The sequence below is a fragment of the Diplotaxodon limnothrissa genome, linkage group LG5 (genome assembly GCF_057381915.1).
Source record: "Diplotaxodon limnothrissa isolate DT_005_m linkage group LG5, D_limnothrissa_male_GT1.1, whole genome shotgun sequence".
NCBI classification, from domain to species: Eukaryota; Metazoa; Chordata; class Actinopteri; order Cichliformes; family Cichlidae; genus Diplotaxodon; species Diplotaxodon limnothrissa.
The window spans coordinates 26,122,973-26,149,306 of record NC_140600.1 but is presented as its reverse complement, the minus strand read 5'-3'; the positions used below and the strand labels follow the sequence as shown (position 1 = coordinate 26,149,306).

Below are 26,334 nucleotides of genomic sequence, written 5' to 3'. Positions count from 1 at the left end.
ATCCAGATTTAGAGTAAAAGAACAACTTCATATGAGTAGAACTCCCTTATTCTCTGTCTGCACATACAGTACTGCATGTATGTTCCAAAAGCTAAATACACAGTGCCAGCATCTGGATGATGTAGTTAGCTTTTTACATCTGTGTTGATTACACTTACTTACCTTGGTTCAGGATGGTCAACGGTTTTATTTTTATCCATCCATTTTCTTCCACTTAACTGATTACTTAACTGAAGCCTTTCCCAGCTGTCACAGAGCAAAAGGCAGGGTACAACCTGGAAAGGTCACCAGTCTATCGCAGGGCTAACACATCAGTAATTAACCTAACCTACCCCCAAGCATGTCTTTGAACTGTGAAAGAAAGCCAGAGGGAACCTACAAGTAAGTACAGGGAAAACATGCAAACTTTGCACATAAAGACCCCATCTGGCTGGTCAGTATTAACCTAGGACAGGGGTGGGCAACTCGAGGCCTCGAGGGCTGGTGTCCCTGCAGGTTTTATATGTGTCCTTGAACCAACACAGCTGATTGAAATGGCTAAATTAGCTCCTCAACATGTCCTGAAATTCTCCAGAGGCCTGGTAACGAACTAATCATGTGATTCAGGTGTGTTGACCCAAGGTGAGATCTAAAACCTGCAGGGACACCGGCCCTCGAGGCCTGGAATTGCCCACCCCTGACCTAGGACCTTGTCACACAGTGGAAATTTGTATTTATCTTGTATATTGTTTTTATTCAGATTTTTAGTGTTTATTTATGAGTGTTGTTTTGTTTGCATGGTTTTATTCTGTTTCTATTGCATGGTTTTTAGTGTTTTATGTGACATGGTTTTTATCCACTGTGGACTGGCTGCACATGGGACAAATTAGCTGATAGGGACCACCTGCTGAGGCAGGGGTGTGTCCAGAGGTGGCCTATCAGCTGTGTAAAGACCTTTTAAATACAGGCTAGCTGAGCACTGAAGGAGAGAGGCCCCAGACTGGAAGGTTAATGCGGCGACCAAGTCCTGACCTCATGGAGCGGCAACAGTAAGAGACAACGCGTGTGATTGGCAGCAGGGCAGAGGTTTACCTCTGCCTGCATTTGACACCGACGCAAGGGGAGCTGTGGCGGTGGTCGCATCATGGATTCGGGTGCAGAACGCAAGCCGGGCTGGGAAGTGATGGGCCAGCGGAAGGACAAGAAGATGGGTGGCTCTTTCTTGTCTGCTGAAGACGGAGCTGGCGTGGACTCTGCTCTAAAGGAAGAATTCCTGGCCTGCTGATGGACCCATAATGAACATGTGGCCTAATTATAGCCCCCTGCTATAATTGGGGGGGGGGTTTAGTGAATGTAGAAAATGGTAGTTTTACGGGTTTTAGAATTGTTTTTAGTAGAGAGCGAACATTTTATTATGTACATTTTAAGGGTGTTTTATTTGTGCTCCCTGGCCTAGTAATAAACTGTTTCTGATCAGACCTGCATTCCTCTCTGTGCCCGTGGTATCTGACTTGCTTGCTCCCCCTTGTATTTTAAAGAATCTTTCTTTTTAGCGTGACATTCTGGCGCGACCGCTTTAGTGTTCGCCACGCGCTACAACCTTCTTATGGTGAGGCAACAGTGCTAACCACTGCAGCACCAAGGTTTTTTTTTTTTCTTCATTTTTGCTGGTATGAATCCAGATTGTAATCTCAATGTGGAAACGAACTGCAAAGGATCAGGTCTCTTTCAAGAATACAGACTTAAATGTGTGATATGCAGATCTCTTTGTGTTGAGTATTCCTTTTAATGCTGAGACGACCAGTGTAGTTCTTGCATATGCAGTATCTTATATAATCTCTTTGGTACAGTAGGATGTGGGTTTGAAACTACAATACCGAGTTGCAGCGCTAAATCTGAAGGTGTGAGAGATTAGCAGATAAGAAGAAAATGCTATTATAAATGTGAGGTTAATTTAAAGCTCAAACACCAAAAGAGAGCACGACAGAAACATTAATCAACTAATGGATAGAATTGAATAATTTTATTTCCCAATGGTGTCCTTGTATTTCTTTCAGGATAACAACTTCACCATGTTCCAACATCAACAAACAAGTGGGTCCAATCTTACATCTCCCAGAACACAACTTGAAGGTCACCCTGGATCTCATAATGTGAACCTAACACCTCCACGTAACACCAGTATGCAGCCTCATTCCAGTGGGAAAGCTGAACCTGGGCTGTTTCCCACACGGTGCTTCTCACCTAATGGACTGGAACAGAAGCGTGGTCCAAGAGTTTCAGAGAAAGTAAACCGGGTTCTTGATGTGAGCAGCAGCATATCAGTTTGTAGAAGACTCCTGCAAGAAGTCAAATTGGATGATTCAAAACAGCACAAGGTAGGGGTTACAATTTTAACAACCATCAGCTCTCACCCGGTATCATGGCTCAGTATTTTTGTGATAGTTACTCATAGCTGAATAGTGCTCAAATTTATTGCTGAAAAAAAAAAGAGATTCAGATCACCTCTTATTGTGTCAACACCCAGGATGGCATGCTCATTAAGATGTCACACTGACCAGTGAAGACACACTTTACAACCCATGAAAAATCGTGTTCATTTGCATTGAAAAGAAAAAGTTAATATTTGTTTTATTCATATTTTTTATATTTACTTTAAGATCTTTAATTTTATTGTTTCAATTCAATTATTTGCTGAAAATGAGTGGGGTAAGGGAATGCCCATAGCTCAAAATTAGAGAATTAAAATTGCAGCATTACAGAGCTTTTGGACTCATTCAAGCACATTTTTTGGTTTCATGCACTGCAAATTTGCAGTCTTATTGTCTGAGCCTGAGTCTGAGTCACTCACAACAAGCCCCGTAGGCAACTGTTTCCACTAAAAAAGCTTTGATGAGTCCACTACACAATATTTGTCTAGGACCAATCATCAAAAACACAAAGTTATCAAGTGGCAAAAAAGAAAAAAAGTTGAGACTGAGCAGGCTAGCTCAAACAACCAGACATGTTTGTCTGAAGTTGTTGGAGTCCACAGCAGAATAGAAATGAGGGCTAATGTTTATGTTTTACCCCCTTGAAAATTGATTAATGCAGCATGGTTTAATGAAAATTATTTTGATTAAATTCCATCTTTGGTAGATGGGTTAACTCAATTCTTTTAGTATGCAGTCATAAAGGTGCTGAGCTCTAACTGTGATGTGCAAGTGGGGGTTTGGAGTCCTTGTGGCAAATGTGCAGCTTATTAAAAACTTTGATGTTCGTACACCCAGCTGTCTCTCTTTACTCATAGTAATGTGTGATCACTGCTGATTTGGACAGCTAAAAAGAGCTGGGGAAAAGGTTTGCCGGATCAGTCTATGGTCTGTTACAAATTGAGGTAGGCCCCAGCACCAGTTGAAACGATCCAGGATCAGAGGATAGTCAACTGAAGCGATCACAAGGCCTGAAGGGAGATCTGTCACTTGATGGTTGCTTTCTGCATTTACACAACTTGCTGCTGAGTGATATCCCAGTTTCCTTCATCAGTGTAGCTCCTGACTGCTGATTTGTGCCAACTACAGCAGGCAACATGCAGTGAAGGCTTTGACTGAAAGATTGTCTGATGAATATGACAAGGAGTTTGTTTCCCTCCCTGCAGCCTTGGTTTATTGACTGCTATTGATTCGTCACCAGGGTATCACAAGACTTCCTTACACTTTGTCAGAAAAATCCTGTTACCATAGTCTGCTAAATCAATAGATCCACAGTTAAAAGACATTTCCTCAGTGGGTCAAAACAATGGCGTATGTCCAGAATTGCCTTGAGCTCTATCTGGGACTAAAGCTTATTGTTAAGACTTTCAGTACTTTATTTGTCTGCACAAAACATTATATCAGTGTGTATATCTGACTGTGACTAAGTGCAAGGTATTGTATTGTGGATTGCTCCCAAAAAGGTAATCTCCGTTTTATTGGTGATAAATTTGAAGGAGGAAGAAGAAGATGAGACACTAAAGCCTGTTGATTCCAGTCATTGCGACTCGGACCTGCTCGGCAGTCCGCAGACACAAGATGATGAGGAGCTTCGAATGCTGGCTAGCCTAAAAAGAGAGCAAGAGGAAGATGAATGTAAAGCCTCGGGCCTCAGTGCATCTCAGATCCACCGGTGTAATGTCAGCATCAGCATGAGCAGTGACGATACTTCTACATGGACCCACATCTCTCTGGTCTGTATTGTCCAGCTTTGCTACTCTTCATATTTTATTGACTCTTCACTAACAAGCAGCACATGTGCAGCTCATCTACCACTTACAATCATTAGCACGTTGTTCCTCTTTTTGTCCTCCTGTCTCGAATATTTTGTTTGACCCGGGTTGATCCTCATTCTTGCTCATTTCCATTTCAAACCCCAACTTACACCACCATGAAGTGCTAATGCACCTCTTCCACCAGTATGTTTTTGCATTATAAAAGGTTATTGAGATAGAAATACATTAATTGGCCTCTTCCAGTTTTTAAATATACACTGGCGCAATATCCACAGGTCCCTCAGTGACTAAAAATTATTTAGGTCATTTGAAAATTTCCCCAGAGATCTTTTTAGAATTTAAAGATGGTGCAGTTTTCTCTCGGCTATTGAAGGTCATTTAGATCTATGGTCCATTAACAAAAGTATGTTTCACTTATGGAGAGATAACACTATCATGCCTGGCTCTGCTGAGTCCACTGTAGGATCCCCAGTGAATAAAATCATTACAAATTCTTGAGTTATACGCCTGTTACCATTTCTGTATATTCAGGTATCCATTAATGTCCTAAGATTTAAGGACACAATGAATAGTGCTATTACCTCAGGGATTACCACCTCATTGTTTCTATTGAGGACACAATTATGTGGCCACCAATAAAGACATGTATCTTTAGACCCCACTTTAGGATTTACATTTTACTCTATCATGCCCTGAAGTTATGTTTTTTTTTCTTTCTATCTTTCTTTTTTTTCAATTAGCTGTTGTGTTTATAATTGTAATGTATGGCAACAGCACCACCAACAGTATTGTAAGAAAACACTTTGCTGATAACGTGAAAGTGAGGAAGATAAAGAAAGATACCACACATTAAACAGATCACAAATGAAGAGAAATAGAGATATAACATTTTAGTGAATCTAACACCTAAAACTTCCATCAAAAGGATAGATTTCTCTAAAAAAAAGACACTAAGTGATTTCAAGACCTAAATAGTCATTGTCTGGGGCTGGGACTCCTCCATTGGCAATGATAATCCATCTCTGGACCCTGGATGTTGTGATTCAAGTGGTTTCTGCTGCTGTGATTTATGGCAGTGCAGACTAAACTTAACCTCCAGACAAACGTGTGCTAAGCTTCCATTACAATGTTGAAAACAAAACACTACAAAAAAAATATATTATATAAAAAAGTGTTATTATTTAATTCTTCAATAAAGAGTCTTACATGTAAAGAAATAAAGAAAAGGGTGCAAGAATAATGGCAGATAAATAATTGTAGTTTCATATTTTTTTGGTAGCTCATTCCTATTTGTAGGCAGCACAGTATTTAAATCCAAGTACAGCTGTTAGAATGTCCTATGACCTGATATTCTAAGTACTGTATTTAAATTTAAGCTCTGAACAAGGCAATCTTTGTAGAAGAGCCTTGTAAATAAACGGCATACAGTCTTGCTCTCTCCCTGTTTGTTAAGTATGAGTATCCCACAAAGAATGACCTGTGATAGATCACAACACACTGTGGTTAAGCAAACATGCATATGAGCCACTGTAAAATAATCTCATAAAAAAATAGTTTTTTCTGTATAAAAAAAGTAAAATAAATTTCTCTTTCATTTTCTAAGTTGTCTGGGATCCAGTAAGCATCCTACGTATTTAGAAACACTAACAGATTCAGTTTTATGACCATGGGGGGAGTACGCTGGTTACTTTGTGGTGACCTCGTGAATAGCATGCACTTAGTTTTATCACTTTAAACTAAGCTTACTTTTGATGAGAGATTTTGGAAATGCATCAAAAGAGGCTGTAGATTTGCAAAGGTTACATCAAGGGAAGAGCCAGTGGCATATAAAATTGTATAATCTCCATAAAAAAATGTACATTATAGATTAAATGTGACGAATTAGATTTCTGACACAGTGGTATGTTGTCCTAGATGTGAAACATATTCTTTGTGGACACATGGCTACAGCAGTGTCATTTTAGAATAAAAATGATACATTTGCAAATCTGATAATTGCTGTACAAGTGGGAGACTGAGACAAAAAAAAATGTAAGCAGTGTTTTTAGTAATTTAACCTGAAGAGTGATTTTTTTTTTTTTTTATTTGATAAAGAAAATTGACTACCGTATTTCCCGGACTACAGAGCGCACCTGAATATTAGCCGCACAAGCTAAAATCAGGGGAAAATCCTGTTTTGTACATACATTAGCCGCACCTGACTAAAAGCCGCAGGTGTTTCAATGTTGACTTATCATATGTAAGAGAATTGTCAAAAAAAGAACAAAGCGAATTGTCAGGAAAGAGATGGCTGTTTGGAGACATCACTTTTATTAATATTTTGAAAAACAAGTTATGGGTACATATTTGCACATGTACTGTGCTTCATAAATGAGTAACAAATGTAGTATATAACAATAACCTACAGCACACCAGAAAAATAGATTCGGACTACCTTTTAGGCTCAGGTGCAGTGACACGGCTTTAACAAGAAGAAAAGTCAGTCACTCACCACCATCTTTCTCTTCTTCCTGCGCACTAAAACCACCAAAGTCCTCTTCTCCAGTGTCGGAAACGAACAGGCTCAGGATGGCTTCGTCATCCACTCTCCGCTTCTCTCCTTCGTTGTCACTTTCAAAACCAAACAAATCCTCGTTGTCAGTGTCAGAGTCGAACACCCTCAGAAGGGCCGTGGCGGTGTCCTCCTCTCCATCATGCAGCAGTCCAGCCCTTCGAAATCCGTTGGTGATCGTGGATGTTTTCACACTTTTCCACGCTGTCAGAATCCAATGGTGGAGTTGGGCATAACTTGCTTTTCGCAAGTTTATCGCCGCTCATCATCCAGCTGAACGCGTAGCGCTACTTTGAAGTTTGTTTTTCACGCTACTTCGTACAGCACTACGTTGCCTGGCGGATGGACATGTGACCAACATACCACTCTTGAACCCCGATCCTTCCGCCAGGCAACGTAGTGCCGTACAACAGCGGAACAAACAAAACAAATCCGCTCATGGACAATCCATAGAAAAGCCGCACCTGACTAAAAGCCGCAGGGTTCAAAGCTTGTGCAAAAAGTAGTGGCTTATAGTCCGACAATTACGGTAATTTGAAATTCTGGCATCAAAATTGTCTTCAACATAAAGTTACCCTGTCAAACACATCTCACGATGGAATTAAAGATTTAAAAAACATTTAGCCATATCACTTTAATTAATGGGAAGTTGGTAATTAAAAAGTTAAAGTGATTTAATGATTATGTGACTGTGAAATCTACAATAAATCGAAGTGCCAAATGTTTTCTTTTTAATGATTTTACTAAATCAAACGATCAATCTGCAGTTATATGTTGGATTATTATCCAGACCCCGCCACAGTCCTGCAGCCACCCCTCACTCAGCGTCTCAGAGTGCCACTCACTCACAACTTCTCCTGCTGCACTGAGGGAGACTCAGCGGTGCATCACGCTGTCAAAGTGTGTGCTTTGTTAAGCAGGAGAGGAAGCCGCTGGGATTAATTTGTAAATTTGACTGCTCTGCTTTGGCAAACAGATAATAATGCTTTGTTAATGACACATAAACACTGTTGATCTCTCTCATCTCTGACCAGCTACTTCCACCTCGTAGTTGATGGGTTTGGTTTCTTAGCATTGTTACATACAAAAATCCTGACTATCTGAATGTTGGAACAACACTGGTAAAAACCTTCATCGTGAGAAAAACTGCTTGTTTTTCTCATGATGTGTCTTCTACCAAATAAAAAATACATTATGGACACAAGTCTAGGCCTAAATATTTGATTTTCTTAGGACGGGGTCTTTAAATTTAATGGAGTTTATTATTATTATTATATGTGTTATTACAAAAATTAGTATTTAGTATTAGTATTTATTTATTTATTGTCATTGTCAAGAACAATGAAATTGCGTTTGGGGCTTCCATACAATATTGGAATGAAGAGTGAGAGGTCTGAGATTTAGTTTTGTAATACAACCCAGTCTGTAATTTTTCATGGGCAGATGTAAAGTGGAAATAAATAATAGAAAATAGCCACTTGAGGGGAATTCAGCCACCATTCATTTGTCTCAAAGAAAATACCTGGTTAAAAAAAGCAGAAAGCTATGGAAATAAATTATCTATCATTTGTTGACTCGACCTCTCTGCCAAATAGGTTTGTGCAGCATAAGTTTCCAAACAAACACTTTACATGCACTGCTCTGTTTTAATATTTTCCTAATAGATAGTTGCAGAAACAGAAATCAGAACCTAAGACTATGTCGATCAGATACATGTGAAGCTCTTTAGATTTCTGATTGTTTGATCCGGCATACAGGGGAATAAAGGATGTATAATGGTTGATATATAAAGGGAAGAGTCAATAAAGTCCAAGGTGTTTCCACCAGGGAGACAATACAAACATTATAGATGTCAGCTCCAAGAGCAAATGAGAAGTGTGTGGGCTTCGCAGACACACAGCAGATAGTGTGCCAGGCAAGTCATCACATTGACTCCCAAGCTACTGACAGCCAGCGCTGCTATATTGAACATCCTCACCACATTTTGCTGTTTGGTCACGAGGTGATGTTTGTTCAAAATAAGTGATGCACTTCTGTTGGCAGCAGATGTACTTAGTGCTCTCTTTGAAACTGGAGTTCATGCAGGTGCGATCGACCATGTGAGGTACTGGGTTTAATGTTACAGTTGGAATATAGAAATGGTTGCTATTTCCTAGATCCCCAGAGTTTCTCCATCCCTTGACAGGCAAGTAACTCATCATCATCATCATCCTCGGTCCATATTACCAGCAGAATTCCACAGGCTGCAATTTTAGGTCCTGTCTTATTCTAAGAAGGTGATTAGATAAAGAAGGTACGGAAGCATACAGATAGCTAAAATAAACTCAAGAACTGTAAGGACTGCAGCTTCAACATGAGTGCTTCTTCATCAAAGTCATGTAATGTAATAGCCTTTAACAGCCACTATGCTTAAAAATCCTCCTGAGGCTATAATATGGTCTTTAACTTTGACAAGATGGAGAGGGTAATGTGCTTGTGTTTCATGCAGCTGAAAATGAGTATATATTAAAAAGGAAATCATTGCTGTCTTCTACCTGTAATTCTACCTATGCTTTAGGTCCTTCATACTTACAGAGTATAGGGACATCTAAAGTTTTGAACACATTATTAGATTCCACGGATTACTTGATCACGGTTTGTTCACCCTTTATTACTCACCCATCCCTCCTGTTCCTTGCTGCTCAGATTTGTCATACTTGATTTTTATGCCAAGGCACAAAACATAGAATTAGGTTTTTGCAGTACAAGGATTTTCATCAACTGTTAATTTGTAAAGAAGAAAAAGAAGAAGAAGAGTAAAGGCTAATTTGTGGTTGGACTAAAGCTTTTGTTAACAAAGAAAAATGTTCACTTAGCTTAATTTTCTCAGGTGATGTTCTTTATGTGTAATTTCAGGGAGCCTTGAACGGGCAACTTTGTGGATGTCCTGAACAGCTGTGTCTCCACAAAATGTTGCTCCTCATGCTTTATTTATATCTGAGTGACACCTCACAGCACGACATGGCACAGTTTAATTCTCTGGCAAGACTGCATTAAATGCATTAATTCATGAATCTGCACAGGAAAAATTATAAATTTATCTCTTGATCCTGAAGGACTCAACCTGTATTGCAAAAGTAGTGAAATATCAAAGCACATTGCAGCAGTTGCCTTTGACTCAACGACACGATGTGCACAACAGTAGCAAAAGGCCCAGTGACACTTATCAGTTACAGGTAAGTGTTGTGGCACAATTTTCATAGAGAGACAGGGCGACTGGGCTTAAAAAGGAGTCAAATGGCGGCGACCTTCATTACTGCCTTACTGAATGAAACAGGTCACTCTGAACCAAAAAATATTTTCGATTTTGATGTGCTGCACAAGTAAATCTTTTTCCTTTTTGCGCCTTAATCGAGTACTTGGTGGTCTTTTCAACTGAACCTAATGAGAATTCTTGGGAAAAATGATTTGCATTGGAGCATCTGGTGACATTTTAACACAGCTTTCCTCTACTTCTGCTCTAGCCAACTAATCAGGGACACCACTATCAGACGGAAATGAACCCCTTCCTGCAATCAAACCCCAGGTAAGAAGTGTGTGTTATTACACACACTATTTTTTTTTTTACACATTATTTTTTAGCATTCCAGTGTATTATACATGGAAGTCTGACTATTAACCCTCTCAGGCTCAAATTAAACTTTTTGTTGCTAATGCACAACCAAGTTCTGCAGTGGTACTTCTGAGTAAAAAAAACTCATAAAATATGTATGTGGGGTAATCAGGTTGTTAGTTTTTAACTGTTGCAAATCGGCAACGCCTGCCTTGAGAGGGTTAAGAGACCCTTTATTTAAAATGAATGGACACATATTTTAAATTGTTGATAACTTCGGCAAGTAGAATATAATTTTTAAAGTCCTGCTGGTGTGTACCTTCAAGCCTCTATTTATAATTGGCTCCATCATCTAGATTGGATGGTTATGAGTCAGTGCAATATTTGTTGCTAAATGTCAGCTGTCAGGTAGATTTTCTGAATGGGGCTAACCTTACTCACATGAGTGCAAATAACCTGGAGGTGTGGTAGGTACAGTTCTTTTATTCTCGTAACACAAAATTGATAAGGGTAATAGTAATAGAGAAGCTAATAGAGGAGAATAGTACTGTTCCATCCCCACCCTCCAAATAGAGGCTTCAAGGTATTATTTCATATACAAGATATACATCTGTGGGGCTTTCAGAGTTTGATCGTGTTCATTTCCTTCTGATAGTGGTGCCTCTGATTAGCTGCCCAGAGCAAAGGTAAAAGAAAGCAGTCCGAAGATGTGTCATTGTGCTTGTCAGACTTGTCAGAAGTTGTTAAAGCATTTGTTTGTTTGCTATACAGTAGACATCAGCTTTCAGATTCACCTGAATTCAAAATGCACGTGTTAGATTTTCTGCACAGCAGGGGCTTCGGTTCAGTAATTCATAATGCAAAACAGCCATAAGACACGTTCCACCTTGCTTTGCCTACCTACAGCTTAAAACCAAATAAAATTCTCTTCAAAAAGAAAGAATATTGATGGATGGCTTTGTATTGCTGAGGGCGAAAGAAAAAAAAGTGTTATATCCAGTATCAACTTAAGGCTTATGAAGTGTGAAACAGAATAACAGAAAAGATATTTTAGAAGTTGGAGAAACGCATCCCTCCCCCAAAAAAAGTAAATAACCACCAGAGGTTTATCAAGTAAAGGTAAAGAAATTTTGCAAGCTTTCAAAGACTTCTGAAAACATCCTTTGACATGTGTTGAGAATTACAGATTGTCATTATGTAGCAGTGAAAGGAGAATGACTAGATCCCCCCCCCCCCCCTCCCCCCCCCGGCCCCTCTCGTACTCGTAAGTTAAATAGGATTTGTCATTGTCAAGGCGAGATGAAGTAAAATGTTTTCTATAACCATCATTTTTGTGTGTGTAAGTGTGTGTGTGTGTGTTTTCTTCTAATGTTCCTTGAAGGGGAAAATAGCTCAGAATTAAGGCTTGAGTCAAACACCTCTTGGAACAGATTCAGTGTGTTGATTTAGAGCACAAGGTGAAAGAGTCTCAGAAATACAGCTCAAATACTTTCAATTTAACAGATTAACACTAGGAGGATATTACTGCCCACTTCACAACACTGAATACCATTATTTCAAACTCGCTTTCAGGTGTTTTTATGCATCTAAAAAACACAAAAAAACAAACTGCGGCAGGGTACGAATAGATCCAGTTCACCTTGGAAGGTTCTGGAGAAATCCTGTAGCCCCACAGCTGGCAGTTATAGAGCCGCGTCCCTGCACACCTCCATCTCTTTGTGAATATAGACAACCATGTGGTCTGTTACACAACCATGTTGTAGGTTACAAAAGAAGACAAAAGAATTGCATCACGGTTTCACTACTGAAATTACGCAACCCCCATCTCTCAAACACATTTGATTTGTTGATGAAAACCAAGGTAGCATGGTGTGGACATGTGTAGACTTCCTTGAGCTGAAATCTTTGTATTTGCATTACTGTATCATGCAGATTTAAAGATTTCAAATTTATCCATCCAGCCGACTGGCAAATATCTAGTTAAGCGATGCTGTTTGATTGAATAACCACTGAAATTAATATTACTGTTCACAAACACTGACGGAGCTCTGCAGCTTCCACAGCTGTAGTCCTGAAATGAGACTTCGAAGTAAGCCTCGATTTACATACTGAATAGCAGCTGCACAGGATTTGTCGTTGTTTTCTTTCATTTCTTTTAGGCATTGCATTCTGAGACACCCTTACAGAGAATTCTATCATGGTGTTTTTTGAGCATCCTGGCACCACTGCAAGGCTTTCTTGCTGTTGAGAGCAACAGCTTCCCTGACAGCTAAAATGCCCCGATTGCTGTGCTTAATGTTGCCAGGGCTTTTCTGGCATTTTAACATGCTTCTTTGCACGTAATAATTGTGTCTGCCTTTGGCTAGAATGCTAAAGTTGAAACAGCAAATAAGGCTGTCAGTGAGACTTTGACTAGAAATACAGTTGTACATTACATACTATTGTGAACTTTTGTTACCACCGTGTGAGACAAACAGAGTTTCTTGATACTGTTTCTTTTCGAGATATTTAGAAAGCTCATTTTCAGTACACTCAACCACTGTGCAAAAGCAGTGTGCTTTCTCTAATTGAATAAAACCAATTTATTCCCTTTATCTCTGGTCTATATTTGGATTATAATGACTTGAAAATCTAAGAGTTTAATCACTCTTGCCAAGTCCCACTTAACAATTTGAAGTTCAATTTACAGTTCAGTAGCAGAGGCTTTTGTCCTTGAAAATTGCTTCCATTAACTTTTGTACAATGTTCCTGCCTATCACGCAGTCAAATGGGTGTTGAAAAGAAGAGGCGGATGCTTTTGTTAGAAAGAAAAATCAGAGCCTCAACAGAGATAATGCACTTTATCACTTAAAGACATAAAGAATATGAAATGAATGTACGCTTAAATGTATGGGAAGATCAGATAAAAAAGGAAACCTTCTTTCTGTAGGTTTAATGTATCATATAATTTACTCTTGATCATAGGAGGGTTTTTTTATTAGCTATTATCAGAAGACCACATCACTAAAGAGGACTGCTCATAAGTAATTTCTGTATTTTAATATTTCCCAGTAAAGATTTCCCATGGTTTAAAATGGAGCACTGTAACAAAAAATAATTTCCCCCAGGGATCAATAAAGTATTCTGATTCTGATTCTGATTCTGATTAAAAACATGGACACAAGAGTAGAGCCAGTGAAAATAAAAAGTAGTAGTATTAAGTACACCATGGTGTAAAGGATCACACTGTAGAGATAGCATGAATGGTTTTCTAGTTTAGGTAAAATACTTTGTTTTGAGAAAGAGTGACATTATCAATCGCTGCACTTGATGATGGTGAGGCGGGCTTAGCAGAGAATATTGTGCATAAGACGATTATACTGTAATTCCTCATTAAATATGCTATGATGTGTTCTCATGAGAGGTTTTGTCCAAAGGCAGAAGATGTTAATGCATAATTGCACAACTGATGTATAGCCAAAAATGATTATGGATGCTGTTTAACAAATGAATGTTGCATTGCCTCCAAGTAAAAGAATTCATCTTGTGATATTTTCTCCTCTGGCTGTAATCTGTTACGCCATACTAAAACAGAGCAGTGTTTTCATTTAGTGGAAAATGACTGATGTATAGTTGTAGCCTGAGTACATCGCAGACAGGGAGGATAAACTCATTTAGAGAGAAATGAAGTCATGCTCTCTCTGAAGCAGGCAAGGTTAAGACCCCTACTCCGTGCCCGAATGTGGACACTTGGAAGTCACAGCTTGAGTCAAAATCTAATAAGTGATCCTTCAAGTAAAACTGTGGAGCTGCAGGAGAAGTGGCTCAAGGACAGTGGGAGCTTAGATGGGCTTCTCAGAACCCACGATGATGGGACTTCATTGTTAAAATGTCATAGAGTAGGTTGGTAAGTGTAATGGTATGTGTTGTCATGTCTGTCTGCTTTTATGGTCTTTTCCCTAGGGAATGGATGGATGTGCTCAGCCCTCCTATTATGCCTCCCAGCCAGCAGAGAAGGTCAGGCAATACATGGAACAATGGGGGAAGTCTAGTCAGAGGTACAGAAACCTTCATATTAGTCCCTTTGCCTGCAGACTGCCTTTTTGTATGTGAAAGTCAGGAAGACAGAAAACAATCCAGTGCTGTAGCATTAACACTAATGGCATAAATGGATACAGCTAATGGAAACATTCACTGATGTCAGAGCTTGCAGAAATGTTAGGGTACAGAAATCCACCAAAGACTACACACAACATGGTGGGAAAGCAGGTGAAACTGTATCTAATTAAGAATAAAAAAAAAAATAAGAGTGAAGGTCTGTGTCCTCCACATTATGCCAAAGGTCACAAGAGACAGGCTCATTACAGGTCTGTACCCCCTAGACACATGGACAAGGTTAATTGATGAAACCTTTCCAGTTTACAACATCATTTTTAAAGCTCTTACACAATGTGTCTTATAATTAGTTTTCATTATTGTTGCCCGAGTTCTGATAAGATAAAATGTTCGTCCCGGAGCATTCCATAACCTTTTTAGTGTTTAACTGCCCGTCAATTTAACAGCTAAATTCTCATGCTTTAAAGTCGTGGGGATTACAGGGAATCTCTTTACAGCTTCATAATGTGGTACTGGGCCTGGGTGTCTTGGGTCTTGATTGATGAAGAAAAAAATGGCAGCGGCAGAAAACTTAAATCCACCTGAGTCTGAAGGTCACCCCACCATCCAGACTTCTCATTTTATTCCAGTAACAGCTGACAGAGTAGGCTCTTATTCATATCTGCTATGGCTATTCCGGTGTGCATTAAAAACATGATGTCTTACACTTATACATTTTATATGTGCAAATTCCATTATGGATCGCTGTTGTACTGTTAGTTATGTACTTTTTGAACAGCTATACCCAGTGCCGCTTAATGGTTCTCTGCTTTATTGCAGGAGGAGATGAGTCAGTGAAGGAAGAGGAGAACGAGGATGAGTATTTGAATCTGCTCTATGATCCTTGCCTGAACTGCTATTTTGATCCAAAGACAGGAAAGTACTATGAACTGGCATAACTTGAAGTCAATTAGAGCCAAAAATAATAAATCAAATTGAAAGTGGATGAATGGCTTCAGGATTTATCAGCTGAGCTTATTGATCGGTATTGAATTCCCAATTCAGAAAAAAATCACTTTCTGTCTATCCGTTCGTTTGTGGAAGCTAACAGGAGCTTTGTGTCACCATATGTAGTGTCATGTAAGCCTGTAAGAGCCTGGGAATGTAATACAGATACTTGCTTTTTGAAAGTTCTTGCTTATTCATTCGCACATGTGATGCTAAAAAGAGTCTGTTCATGAAGCTTGGCTGGCAAACTCTTATCGGGCTTCCTGAAAGAACGTACTGAATCTGTGATATTTCAGTTTTACATGTTACAATACAGATAATTTATGGTGTCACAAAATCATAAAACCATGCTGTGCGTATGTGTAATGTGAATTAAATTAAATTTGAAATAGCAGTGGTTTGAATTTCTTGTGTTTATCTGGATTTAAAATGAGTAATTTGACAGAATTGGGACAAGGATAAAGGAAGATGATTGTTTTTTAATATACTCAATGCATGTAAAAATCTTCAAAATTAGGATCTCATGGCCTGCAACTGTAACTGGGAGTACAACAGGCGGGTTGCTCATGAGGCTGGCAAGTCTTTTCGTCAGTCTCGCCAAATCACTCATCACACCTGATGAGCGCCTGATACCAGCTTGAATCATTATTTTCAGCCTGATATAAACTGTTGCCTAACCATGAAGAAAAAAATGGCAGAAAAGAAAATCACATCCTGGGAAATGCTTTATTATTTGTAGAAATTCAGGAAACAATAGCAGAGTGACAAATGTTCAATTTCACAATGTATTGTTTCCAATTAACAGTTACAAGCTGCCAAAACAAGACCTTGGACAGAGAAAAATCAACATTTCTGAATTTTAATGCGCTTATGACTCACAAAACTGGTCCCAGGAACTGTGTGACAGCCTCGAAAAGGCACTGAATGTTACATAAGGAACTGTCTCGCATTTCAAGCATGATCTCAGTGCTTTATATAGTACAGGACCCAATAAAAAACATGCCAAAGGATCATTAGTTAAAACTGACTTCCTCTCTAAAGTAATCAGACACATACGTCACCATTTGTAAGTACTATCACACTTTAAGAGCGGATCGTTTGCAGCAAAAACGACAGGTCTGAAAATAAGTTTTAAATAGGCCATCGGAAGGTCACGTGACACATAACTTTATGTCACATGGTGTGCTTTAACAGGGGCGGGGAAACAGGTGAAAAAAGCAGAAGCAGGAAGTAAACAGCTGTAGATCTTACGACTATACTCGGACCAAAAAAAACCAACAACGTTTAAATGCTTTTAAATCGCTTCAGTTTGGATCCTTGCAGGCTATAATGTTCACAGTTCGAGGCTGCATAATGAAAATAAGTTAGCCGGGCTTTAAAGGTAACAAGGATGTCTGAACAGGTATGTAAGGCCGCATGAGTAATGAGATCCGATAAACTCGAGGTAAAAGTTAAATTAGTTTACAAACACGGTCCCTAATTTATGGCGATGTAACCATTTATACCCATAGTGCAGTGGACTTACTTTAATTTAGATGGAGATTAAGTTTTCGTATCTCTGGTCTCAGCTTGTTGACTTGTAGTGAAATAGCCTGAAGCACTTCTTGGAAGTCTAAATTCACAAGCTGTTATATGACTGAGACTGATGCATTTTGGAGGAACAGTACTCCATTTCCTAAAGCATATTTATACCCCTCTGAATTCACTCAGTGTTACTGTGCACCTCGTCATCTTTGTGTTGCAGACGTTGCTGTTTTTCAAATTTATCTGGAACCACAGATGGGTTAGGGTTCCTGTTCCAGTGTGTGTGTATTACTGCATATCTACACATGCGTTTTATTATGTAGACATTGCCAGTACTGACTTGAACCCCATTTTTGCCTTCACCGCTGCTTTAATTCTTTGTTGCATAGATTCAACAAAGAGCTGGAACCGTTCCTCAGAGATTGTAGTTCTTATTGAAAAGATATCATCACAGAGTTGCTGCACATCTATGATTCATCCTATTCTACCACATCCCAAAGATGCTTGTTGGATTGTGATCTGGTCACTGTCATGAATTTGAGATAATTTGAGCTTTGTGACATGTTGCATTATCCTGCTGGAAGCAGCCATAAGAACATTGGTACACTTTAGTCATAAAGGAAGGGGCATGGTCAGCAACAACTGTGCCGAGAAAGTATCCCCCACATCATTACAACAGCACCGCCACCAGCCTGAACTGTTGATGCAAGGCGGGATGGAGCCGTGCTTTCATGTTTACATCAAATACTGATCTGAATGTTGCTGCAGAAATCAAGACTCATCAGAGCAGGCATTATTTTTCAGATCTCCTATTGTTCATTTTTGGGTAACCTGTGAAAATTGTAGCTTCGGTTTCCTGTTCTTAGCTGACAGGAGTGGTACCTGGCTCTTCTGCATAACGTAACAAGTGGTTATTTGAGTTACTGCTGCCTTTCTAATAGCTCGAAGCAGTCTGGCCATTCTCCTCTGACCTCTGGCATCAACAAGACATTTTCTCCCAGAGAACTGCCACTCACTGGATATGTTCTCTTTTTCAGACCATTTTCTGTAAACTCTAGAGATGGTGTAGGAAAATCCCAGTAGGTGAAGTTTGTGAAATACTCAGACCGGCCCATCTGGCACCAACAACCACGCCACATTCAAAGTCGCTTAAATCATCTTCTCTGTTCTAATGCTTAGTTTGCACTTCAATACCTTTATCATGTCTCCATGTGTAAATGCTGCCAGTAGTAAACAAAAGAGAAAAAATGAGCTTCATAACCATCAAACCCCACCCATCTCTGTTTGGTTGATTGTGATTGTGATTTTGTTTGGCACCACCAAACAAAATTGTTCGTGTTCAATGTCACATTTTGGTCACGCTCCATCTGAATTATTGCTACAGAGATTAATTTTGTCATACTTTGTTCCAAATCATGTAATGGACAGGCCCGACTTAAAGATATTATAGTGATCTGCAGTACGATGTGACGAAATGTCATCCGGATTGCATCAGTTTCTCCTCTTGGCCAGAGACTTGCAGCCCTGCTGCTGAGCTTTTGGGATGTACCCCACCACTATGATTTATAATGCACCGCTGTTCAGCTGTCATATCTCCTGCTGTATTTCCTTTTTATCTTTGCCACACTTCATGAACTGAGCTGTTAGGTTTATGGGCTCTTTAACTACCCCACTGTTAGATCTTATTGGATTCATTTGTCTTTTTAGGCCGGGTTAAGGCTTCACCCCGGGATTATTGCATCAGTGATCTTGGTGTCTGCGGTGGCGGTAGCTGCTGCCGTATTGATCATCCGAAAATACTGCTTCCCAGTCAAGTAATGAAAATTTATTAATGAGCCTTAACGTGTTTATTTTAAACACTTAGATTGCAGTAAAAACAACTCACCCTGGTTTTGCCACATAACTTTCTTATCAGTGAGGCAACTTACAGATACTCAGTGCTGAGACAGATGGAGGAGGGGCATTCAGCAGCGGCAGAGGAGGATGGCGACAGGAGGTCGCGCACAGTGGGAGAGGATTCAGACGAGGTCAGTGCATCGTGGCTTCTCTGATTGTAGCTTTCGCTGTCATCTCTCTTCCAGTACAAGCCAGCACCACTGTATCCTTCCTAATCACATCACATCACAAGTCAATTTCAACTTCCTTTTCTCTCCCCTTACAGGATCTTTTGGAATAAATCTCCAACTGGGAAGCTGCTGGACTGACTGCAATGGAGTTTATTCTATAAACTGTGTGGTGTACGAATGAAATGGAGGATTGTTTTCGTAGCGGGGATAAAAAGCGAGCCAAGAATGTGAAAACCAAAAACATACAATTACAGATAAAATAAGTGAGGAAATAGTATTCCATATTTGCAGTTATATCTTAAACTGTAATTCTGAGATTAAATGTGATTTCTATTTGTGCAGCTTCATACTCTTAGATGTGAAATAATGACCTTCATTTGAATCATCACTGACATTTTCTTTTCTTTTTTTTCCTTTTTTACACATAACACATGACATTTGATGTCTTTGGCTACTACCCAACCCTCTGATGGGTGGAGGTTGTTCCCGCAGGCACAGCTCAGGGCTTAAAAAAGGTGTTCTTTTTTTCCAGCATAAAACTCATTTAATCCTTATTTCTCACAATCAATATTCTGCTAAAATATGCTACAATAAAACAACCAACAAAACATTCAGTGTTAGCTGTGGTAGATAAGAGTCGTAATGAATTGTCAACAAAATTGAATGTGTCATTTGGCGATACGGTCAGTGTATTAAAGCAGCAATTCATGCAGCCTTTTTAAATTATTCTTTTATTTTGGAAAGCCTGATAACTACTGAGCTATCTGCACATCTTTCAGCTGCATTTATTTTGTTGTTGTTTTTTGGACGAATGGAGCTCTGAGACCTATGCGTTTGATAAGACTTGTGGGTATGTGATTTGGATGCTAATGCTGCTGATCATATGGAGAGTCAACACTCCACTATTTACTCCATTATTTCCACTATTTAACTTTAAATTTAAATTTATACCTTAAATATAAAATCTAAAGCGGAACATTATTTCCTGTATTATTTACTGGCAGTGCAATAAATGTCAGTGGGACATTGAAAGGGCAGACGCACTCACATTCGCTCAATGTTTGTCTGTCTGCCACAGAACATGTAAATGTGCAATGCTATGAATTAAGCGGTTGTTACAAAGTCGCACATGGAGATGTGATGTTTCGCACACCCCAAATGATGTGCAAAGGTAGTCAAAATAGGACTTCAGCTGTCTGCCAGTTGGGCAGTTTCCCTTTGAAAGGATTTGCTGTTTCATCGTTCCACTTAAAGGCAATTTGCAGTTTAGTCCACTGGGTCTTTAATGTAGCGCTGGGCTGAATGATGTACCCTGATCTCTCTGACAGCCATACTTGTCACAGATAGAAAAAAAGCCACTTACCTGGTTGGGAGCTGCAAGTGAACATTCTGACGTGAACGTCAGTGTCACAGCTCAAACTAACGACTGGTTCATTTTAGGTTATTCGTGTGATCAACAAATCAGACACCGAGACCCGATTCTTGTGTTTTCCAATCATCTTTTGCTGTGTAGTTACTGATGTTGATGTGGATCAGTATTTATAAAACCTACTGTATCTTTTTATTTATTTTGTGGACATCTGGGATCTAAATCTGCTGGTTATTAAACATATTAATCATGTGGACTGGTTAAGTGTGCTCTGTATGTACTTATTTTCCCCCCAGTTTGTTACCTTGATGATTTGTGTCCTTATATAAAGGGAATGTTTTATTAAATGTAGCTCTGGAATAAAAAATCCAGGAGCTATGGAGTCAAATGTTGAAAAATATTGCCGGCGTTCATTTGATTGCTGTCTGCAGAATGTCGATAATCATACAAAAGGAAAGCGATTCCCTCACTGTGTGCTTTGTGTTACCGCTGATCAGTAAACGGCAGTACACAAATACCACCTGCTGGTCACCTTTAGTAATACACCATCGTCACCTGAAATTGGTGTGAACATAATGTGAAATCCTTGATACTAAATAGTTTTGTGCTTTGTTTGTAATTCTTCAGCCTTTCAAGGTTTTAAACAATCTTAAAAGTTCTGATAGGAATTCAGTTGGTGAGTTCAAACAAAGCAGAAACACAACAGCACTCTTCAACATCCCAGGCTCCTTGTGTGATACCTTCTGTCTTATTCAAGGGTGTTAAGGCAAGACGATTTTAATCCAAAAGCCATGCTTTGTACAAGGGAGTCAAAATCCATTTATTGGAGTTTAGTTGATGATTCTGTGGTAAAATCATGTAAAGTTAAGTAGTAAATCTGTTAAACTTCATTTGGCTACAAATATGGAAAAATAATTGGTAATTTTTCAGCTCAACAAGTCTGTTTGGTTGTTTTGCTGAATCTGTAGAAGTGCTTCACACTGTTGTCATAAGAAGAAAACGAAACACAAATTTAGAAGAAAAGAGTACATCCCTTCATACTGTTTTGAGGAATTTATGCCGGGAAGATCTGATGCTGATGCTGTCCTGGAGGAAAACAACACCTTTGCAACATTTTAGATAAATTGGTACAATAGCTTGATGAGGGGGAAACAGCTCAAGCAGAAAAGAGCTCAACAAAATAAAACAAAATTGAGTAGCTAGAAAAAAAACTAAAGGCAATAAAATAAAATGGCTCGATGAGTGTAAGAGCTCAATAAAATTAAACAAAAAATAAAAACAGATCACTACGTGTAATAGGAAATAAACGGCGAGATAAAAGTGTAGCAAACAGTGCAGTTTGAAATAAAGCCCATAAAATGAGACTATAGTATTATCTCCATGATAGATGTGCCGGTTGTTATTGGACGAGGTTGTAAAGATCTGTATCCATCCACGTGGCAGCAGAGCGAAATCAGTCTGTTAGAGAAAATGATCATTGTGTTCATCTGTGCGCTCGATTTGCCAGAATATGATACAAGGAGATGCTGTTTTTGTTTACGAGCTCTCCAGGCAGGAAAGGCTTGAGCTCAGCTACTGCTGAAGGATCAGCAGGGCAGATGCTTTGTGACAGACAGGCTTGACCTCCTCCTTGGGGATTACCACGTCTTTCACCATCTAAATGTGACTAATGGCTTATTCCTGTCTTAAATGCCTTAAAAAACACCAGCTCTATTGCCCTGTCGTTGTGTTTTTTATTCTAGATAATTGACTTCTCGTTCTCCGCCGTGGTCAGCTTTCCAGGTTTTGTGAGTTACTTTCCCATTTGATTCTGCTATGTTTCTTTTCAGCAACGCTGTCTTTGCCCTTTCCCATAGTTATTTTTTAGTTCTGAGTAAAATCTTTTGATTTTTTTTCTTTTCTAGTTTCTAGCATGTTTTTTTTCTTCTGTGTATGAGCTGCTTTATGCCGATCCTTCCACACATCATATGGGTTTTTACCCAAATTTACATACAAATGGAAAACTCTGACAGCTGGTACAATGATTCTTTAAATCCCTTTTTCTCTTACTCATCCCATTTGAAATATGAGGCTTTTGGGCCATCCTCAGTGTCTTTTCTCTCTCTAGGTTTCAGAGGCTCGTTTATACACCTGCAACACACAATCGGCTGTTTGCAAGCCTTGTTGTTGACTACAAATAGTATCTGTTACTTGTGGACACCTTCCTTTGTTTGACATTGTGAAAAGGAGAAACTTAATCATCTAGTTTTCAGTAGCTATATACATGTATCACAGAAAGAAGGGTTTTCCCCACAAGTGATGGGTTATAGGAATTATCAGGATGCGTTTTCACAGATGAGATGACACCAAAGCTCTGCTAGCATGTCTTTCTTTTCTCAGTTCTTCGGGTGAGTTTGAAAGGTCTCAACTCTTCCCCTCAGGACTGAAAAAAAAGCTCTCTGATCTGTTGCAGATATGAAATATCGAGGTAAGCTTTTCCTTCATTTCGCAACAGCTGCTTTTAGTTGTGTGACTGCAGATTTGATCTACTATCTTTTTACTGTTGACAGCTGTTTTGCCCCTTGCTGCTGTAATTATTGTCCTCCTAATCACATGGGGAATATCCATCAATTCATCCGTAGCACAGGAGAGAGAAAGGAATACTCTCGGTGAGATGTTTTGCTTATTAAATCCGGAGCTACAGCTTTTTAGTGACAGTTTATGCCTGCTGTCTCCACCATACTGTCTCATTTCTTTCAACTTAGGGTTTTATAACGCAGATCAAGTCAAAGCGAATCTCAAACAATGTCTTTTTAGCAACATTGTACAAAGTATTTATTTCTCACATGTCATTATCTGAGTTTAAATATGGTAAAATCACAGTATTCCTGCTGTAAAATCTTTTCTGTGCCTTTTTAGCTCCACCTACGTCTGTGCCAAAGTGCAGCCTCTCAAGAGTGTGTCCACCCAACCATATTGCTTTACGTATCAGGAGCGGCGCCGCTGATATTGTCGGGCCAACAGTCTGTTTTGATGGCAAAATGTATGTATTCATTTGGTAACACCTGAATTAACAGAGTACTTTAAAAAAAACAAACAAGATTCTGCAGTGAAACTGAACCCTGTCAGTGCTTCAACAGCATAATGAGTCATGCACTGAATAACGTGGGACCAGGGCTAAACATTGCAGTGATAAATGGTGAGTATAATACTCAGACCTCTCATAAACATGCATAAACATTGAAAAAATGAACTGGTAAAATAGTCTTTTAAAGATTCGTAATAACCAATAATAGTAGCTTAATAATAATATTAATAATAATACCATAATTCTAACTTGGAAATAGCTGGTCTGGAGTCTTAGTGTTTTTATGTGCCATGCAAAAGTCTTGCACATTCTCTTATTTCTTTATATCTTCCAGCGAATCAAACATTCTTTAAACTTTTAAAAGTGCTCTTGAGCAATAGTTTTCCAGGATTTCTGAAGATTTTTCAAAGTTTATCATTTATCAACAGTCTAGACTTTGTACCTGAGCATTTTCAGAGGAATGTTTGTTTGTTAAGCACCGACCTATGATTCATTCAAGCATAAAAAAAGGCACCTAACATAACAGACAACTTAGCGAGGAAACAATTTTAAATGATAACTTTGGGGACTTTGTTACTAGCAGCCTGTTGCAAAAAAATCAGTCAATAATGAAAAAACACGCCTTCATCAGACAGATCTGAATGTGTGGCTGTGGAGATGAATCCAAATTTGAAATATGTGATTCAAATCATTGTCAGTAAGTACAGAGGAGGTCAGGAGAGAGGTACAATAGTGAATGCCAACAGCCATTTTTAAAACAAGACGGAGGCTCTGTTTTGATTTGGAGCTGCGTTTCGGTCAATGGCGTTGGAGAGATCATGTCAAGATTTGTGGAATTCTTAACCCAGAAAAAAAGCGATCTACTGCGCAATACTGTCTGAAAAGTGTCCCACAGTGACAATGATCCCAAACACACTGGCGATACATAAAAAGCATACCTGGATAGAAAAACACTATCAGTCATGGACTGGCCATCTGTTTTTTTTCACAGAACTCAACACATCACTGCATCTATTTCCATTCTTCCTTGCAAAATAGGAAGAATTGCATTGTGACTCTAGATTTTGTGCAGAACTGCATGCATAATATTCTTCTGTCTGTTATTATTATAATTATTTTGATCAATGCAATTTTTTAATCATAGGTGAAACTGGAGTTGTAGAAAAATCTGTCTGTCTTAACATGAAAACAGGAGGTAAGCGCTTTTCTTTCTTTAAATCTTCTAATCAAGTTTTTGATTTAATCTTGTAAGGGAGCTTTGACTTTCTTTTTTTTTTTTTTTTTTCAATTTTATACTCTGACAAAAGACCCAAAAGACATCCTTGCACACCTGAAGAAGATAAAACGTGGAATGATCATTTTGGTGGCCTCCTTTGATGATGTCACACAAAAGTAAGTCCATATCTAAGTTATTCAACATTTAAAACAAATTTAATGTCACAAAATGTGACCCGCTCTACTACTTTGTGGCAGAATGACAAATGAAATGAGGGAGATATTCAGTGAAATGGGAAGCACTTTAATCAGGTCTGTGAAGCGCAGAGACAGCTGGGTGTTTGCTGGAAGAGCAGGCACAAAAATCAAAAGCCTCTTTGAGAAGGTTAGTGAACCTGTTAAGTGCAGTTTCATTTGTTCTATTTGTGTCAGAAAAGACCATCTATTTTAAAATCTGCTGCCTGGAAGGGGAAAAATGATAAAAACAACCGTTCTCTTCTCCTCTGTTCATCTGTCAGCAAGCTGTTAATGATGAAAAAAACAACATTTATGGAGGATGGCCAGAGATGGTGGAGGTGGGCGGCTGTTTCCCAAGAGTCTTCAGCGACTGACTGACTGACTGACTTACATAAACATTAATTAACATGAACTGTAAAAAGTGACTGCATTTTTTTTAATGGCAAAACATACCTGTCTATAATTTCAGCAAAAGCACATATTAATATTTTCCCTACATCACATGGTAGAGATCACCTGTGGATCATCGGCGAGGAAAGATGATTACGTGACTTTGAAGATGGCATGGTTGTTGGTCTATTTCAGAAACTGCTGATCTACTGGGATTTTCCCACACAACCATCTCTAGGGTTTAAGATAAGATAAGATAAGATAACCTTTATTAGTCCCACACGTGGGAAATTTGTTTTGTCACAGCAGGAAGTGGACAGTGCAAAAGTTATGAGGCAAAAATTAGAATACAATAAGAATAAATACAGTACACAGCTGTACAGAATAGAATAAAATAATATACTATATACAGTAGAATAAAATAGAATAAAAATATACAATAAGATAAAAATAGAATACGAATGCTATATACAACTGAGTAAAAATACAACGATGCCAGAAAAGATTATTGCACTTAGTGTTATTGCACATGTGTGGATGTGTGTGTTTGTTCAGTTAAAGTCTTTGTTGTGGAGTCTGACAGCAGTGGGGAGGAAAGACCTGCGAAATCTCTCCGTCCCACACCGTGGGTGCCGCAGTCTCCCACTGAAGGAGCTGCTCAGTGCTGTCACAGTCTGCTGCATGGGGTGGGAGACGTTGTCCAACAGGGATGACAGCTTAGCCGCCATTCTCCTGTCACTCACCACCTCCACTGGGTCCAGAGGGCATCCTAGAACAGAGCTGGCCCTTCGGATCACCCTGTTCAGTCTCTTCCTGTCCCCAGCAGAGATGCTGCCGCCCCAGCAGACCACACCATAAAAGATAGCAGAAGCCACCACAGAGTCATAGAAGGTCTTCAGGAGTGGGCCCTCCACCCCAAACGACCTGAGTCTCCGCAGCAGGTACAGCCTGCTCTGCCCTTTCCTGTAGAGGGCGTCTGAGTTATGAGTCCAGTCCAGTCTGTTGTTCAGATGAAC

The 26,334-nt window shown here is 39.2% G+C and overlaps 2 protein-coding genes and 1 long non-coding RNA gene across 4 annotated transcripts in view; all 3 read left to right on the top strand.

The window, feature by feature from the left end:
- The window catches only part of cfap20dc (CFAP20 domain containing), a 38,943-nt gene extending 23,542 nt beyond the window's left edge, over nucleotides 1-15,401 (top strand). Inside the window, exons 12-16 of one of the 2 annotated variants that reach the window (XM_085354398.1) lie at nucleotides 2,037-2,357; nucleotides 3,947-4,183; nucleotides 10,280-10,341; nucleotides 14,311-14,405; nucleotides 15,283-15,401. In XM_085354398.1, the coding sequence (XP_085210524.1) occupies nucleotides 2,037-2,357; nucleotides 3,947-4,183; nucleotides 10,280-10,341; nucleotides 14,311-14,405; nucleotides 15,283-15,401 (834 nt within the window). Of the gene's footprint in view, nucleotides 1-2,036; nucleotides 2,358-3,913; nucleotides 4,184-10,279; nucleotides 10,342-14,310; nucleotides 14,406-15,282 lie in introns of both variants that reach the window. The other variant, XM_085354397.1, reaches the window with a different exon arrangement.
- Nucleotides 15,402-16,666: 1,265 nt separating this feature from the next.
- Nucleotides 16,667-20,633, top strand: LOC146632456 (uncharacterized). The gene is made up of 4 exons (XR_014906214.1): nucleotides 16,667-16,852; nucleotides 18,682-18,788; nucleotides 18,890-19,001; nucleotides 19,136-20,633. It is a non-coding gene; the product is annotated as an uncharacterized LOC146632456 (long non-coding RNA).
- Nucleotides 20,634-22,178: 1,545 nt separating this feature from the next.
- On the top strand, nucleotides 22,179-25,622 carry LOC146632455 (protein FAM3C). Its single transcript, XM_085354396.1, has 9 exons — nucleotides 22,179-22,196; nucleotides 22,830-22,876; nucleotides 22,959-23,057; nucleotides 23,308-23,431; nucleotides 23,529-23,587; nucleotides 24,621-24,671; nucleotides 24,784-24,868; nucleotides 24,950-25,076; nucleotides 25,210-25,622. Exons 2-9 carry the CDS (start codon nucleotides 22,864-22,866, stop codon nucleotides 25,300-25,302), a joined length of 651 nt encoding a protein of 216 aa, XP_085210522.1. The 5' UTR covers nucleotides 22,179-22,196; nucleotides 22,830-22,863; the 3' UTR covers nucleotides 25,303-25,622.
- Nucleotides 25,623-26,334: the final 712 nt, after the last annotated feature.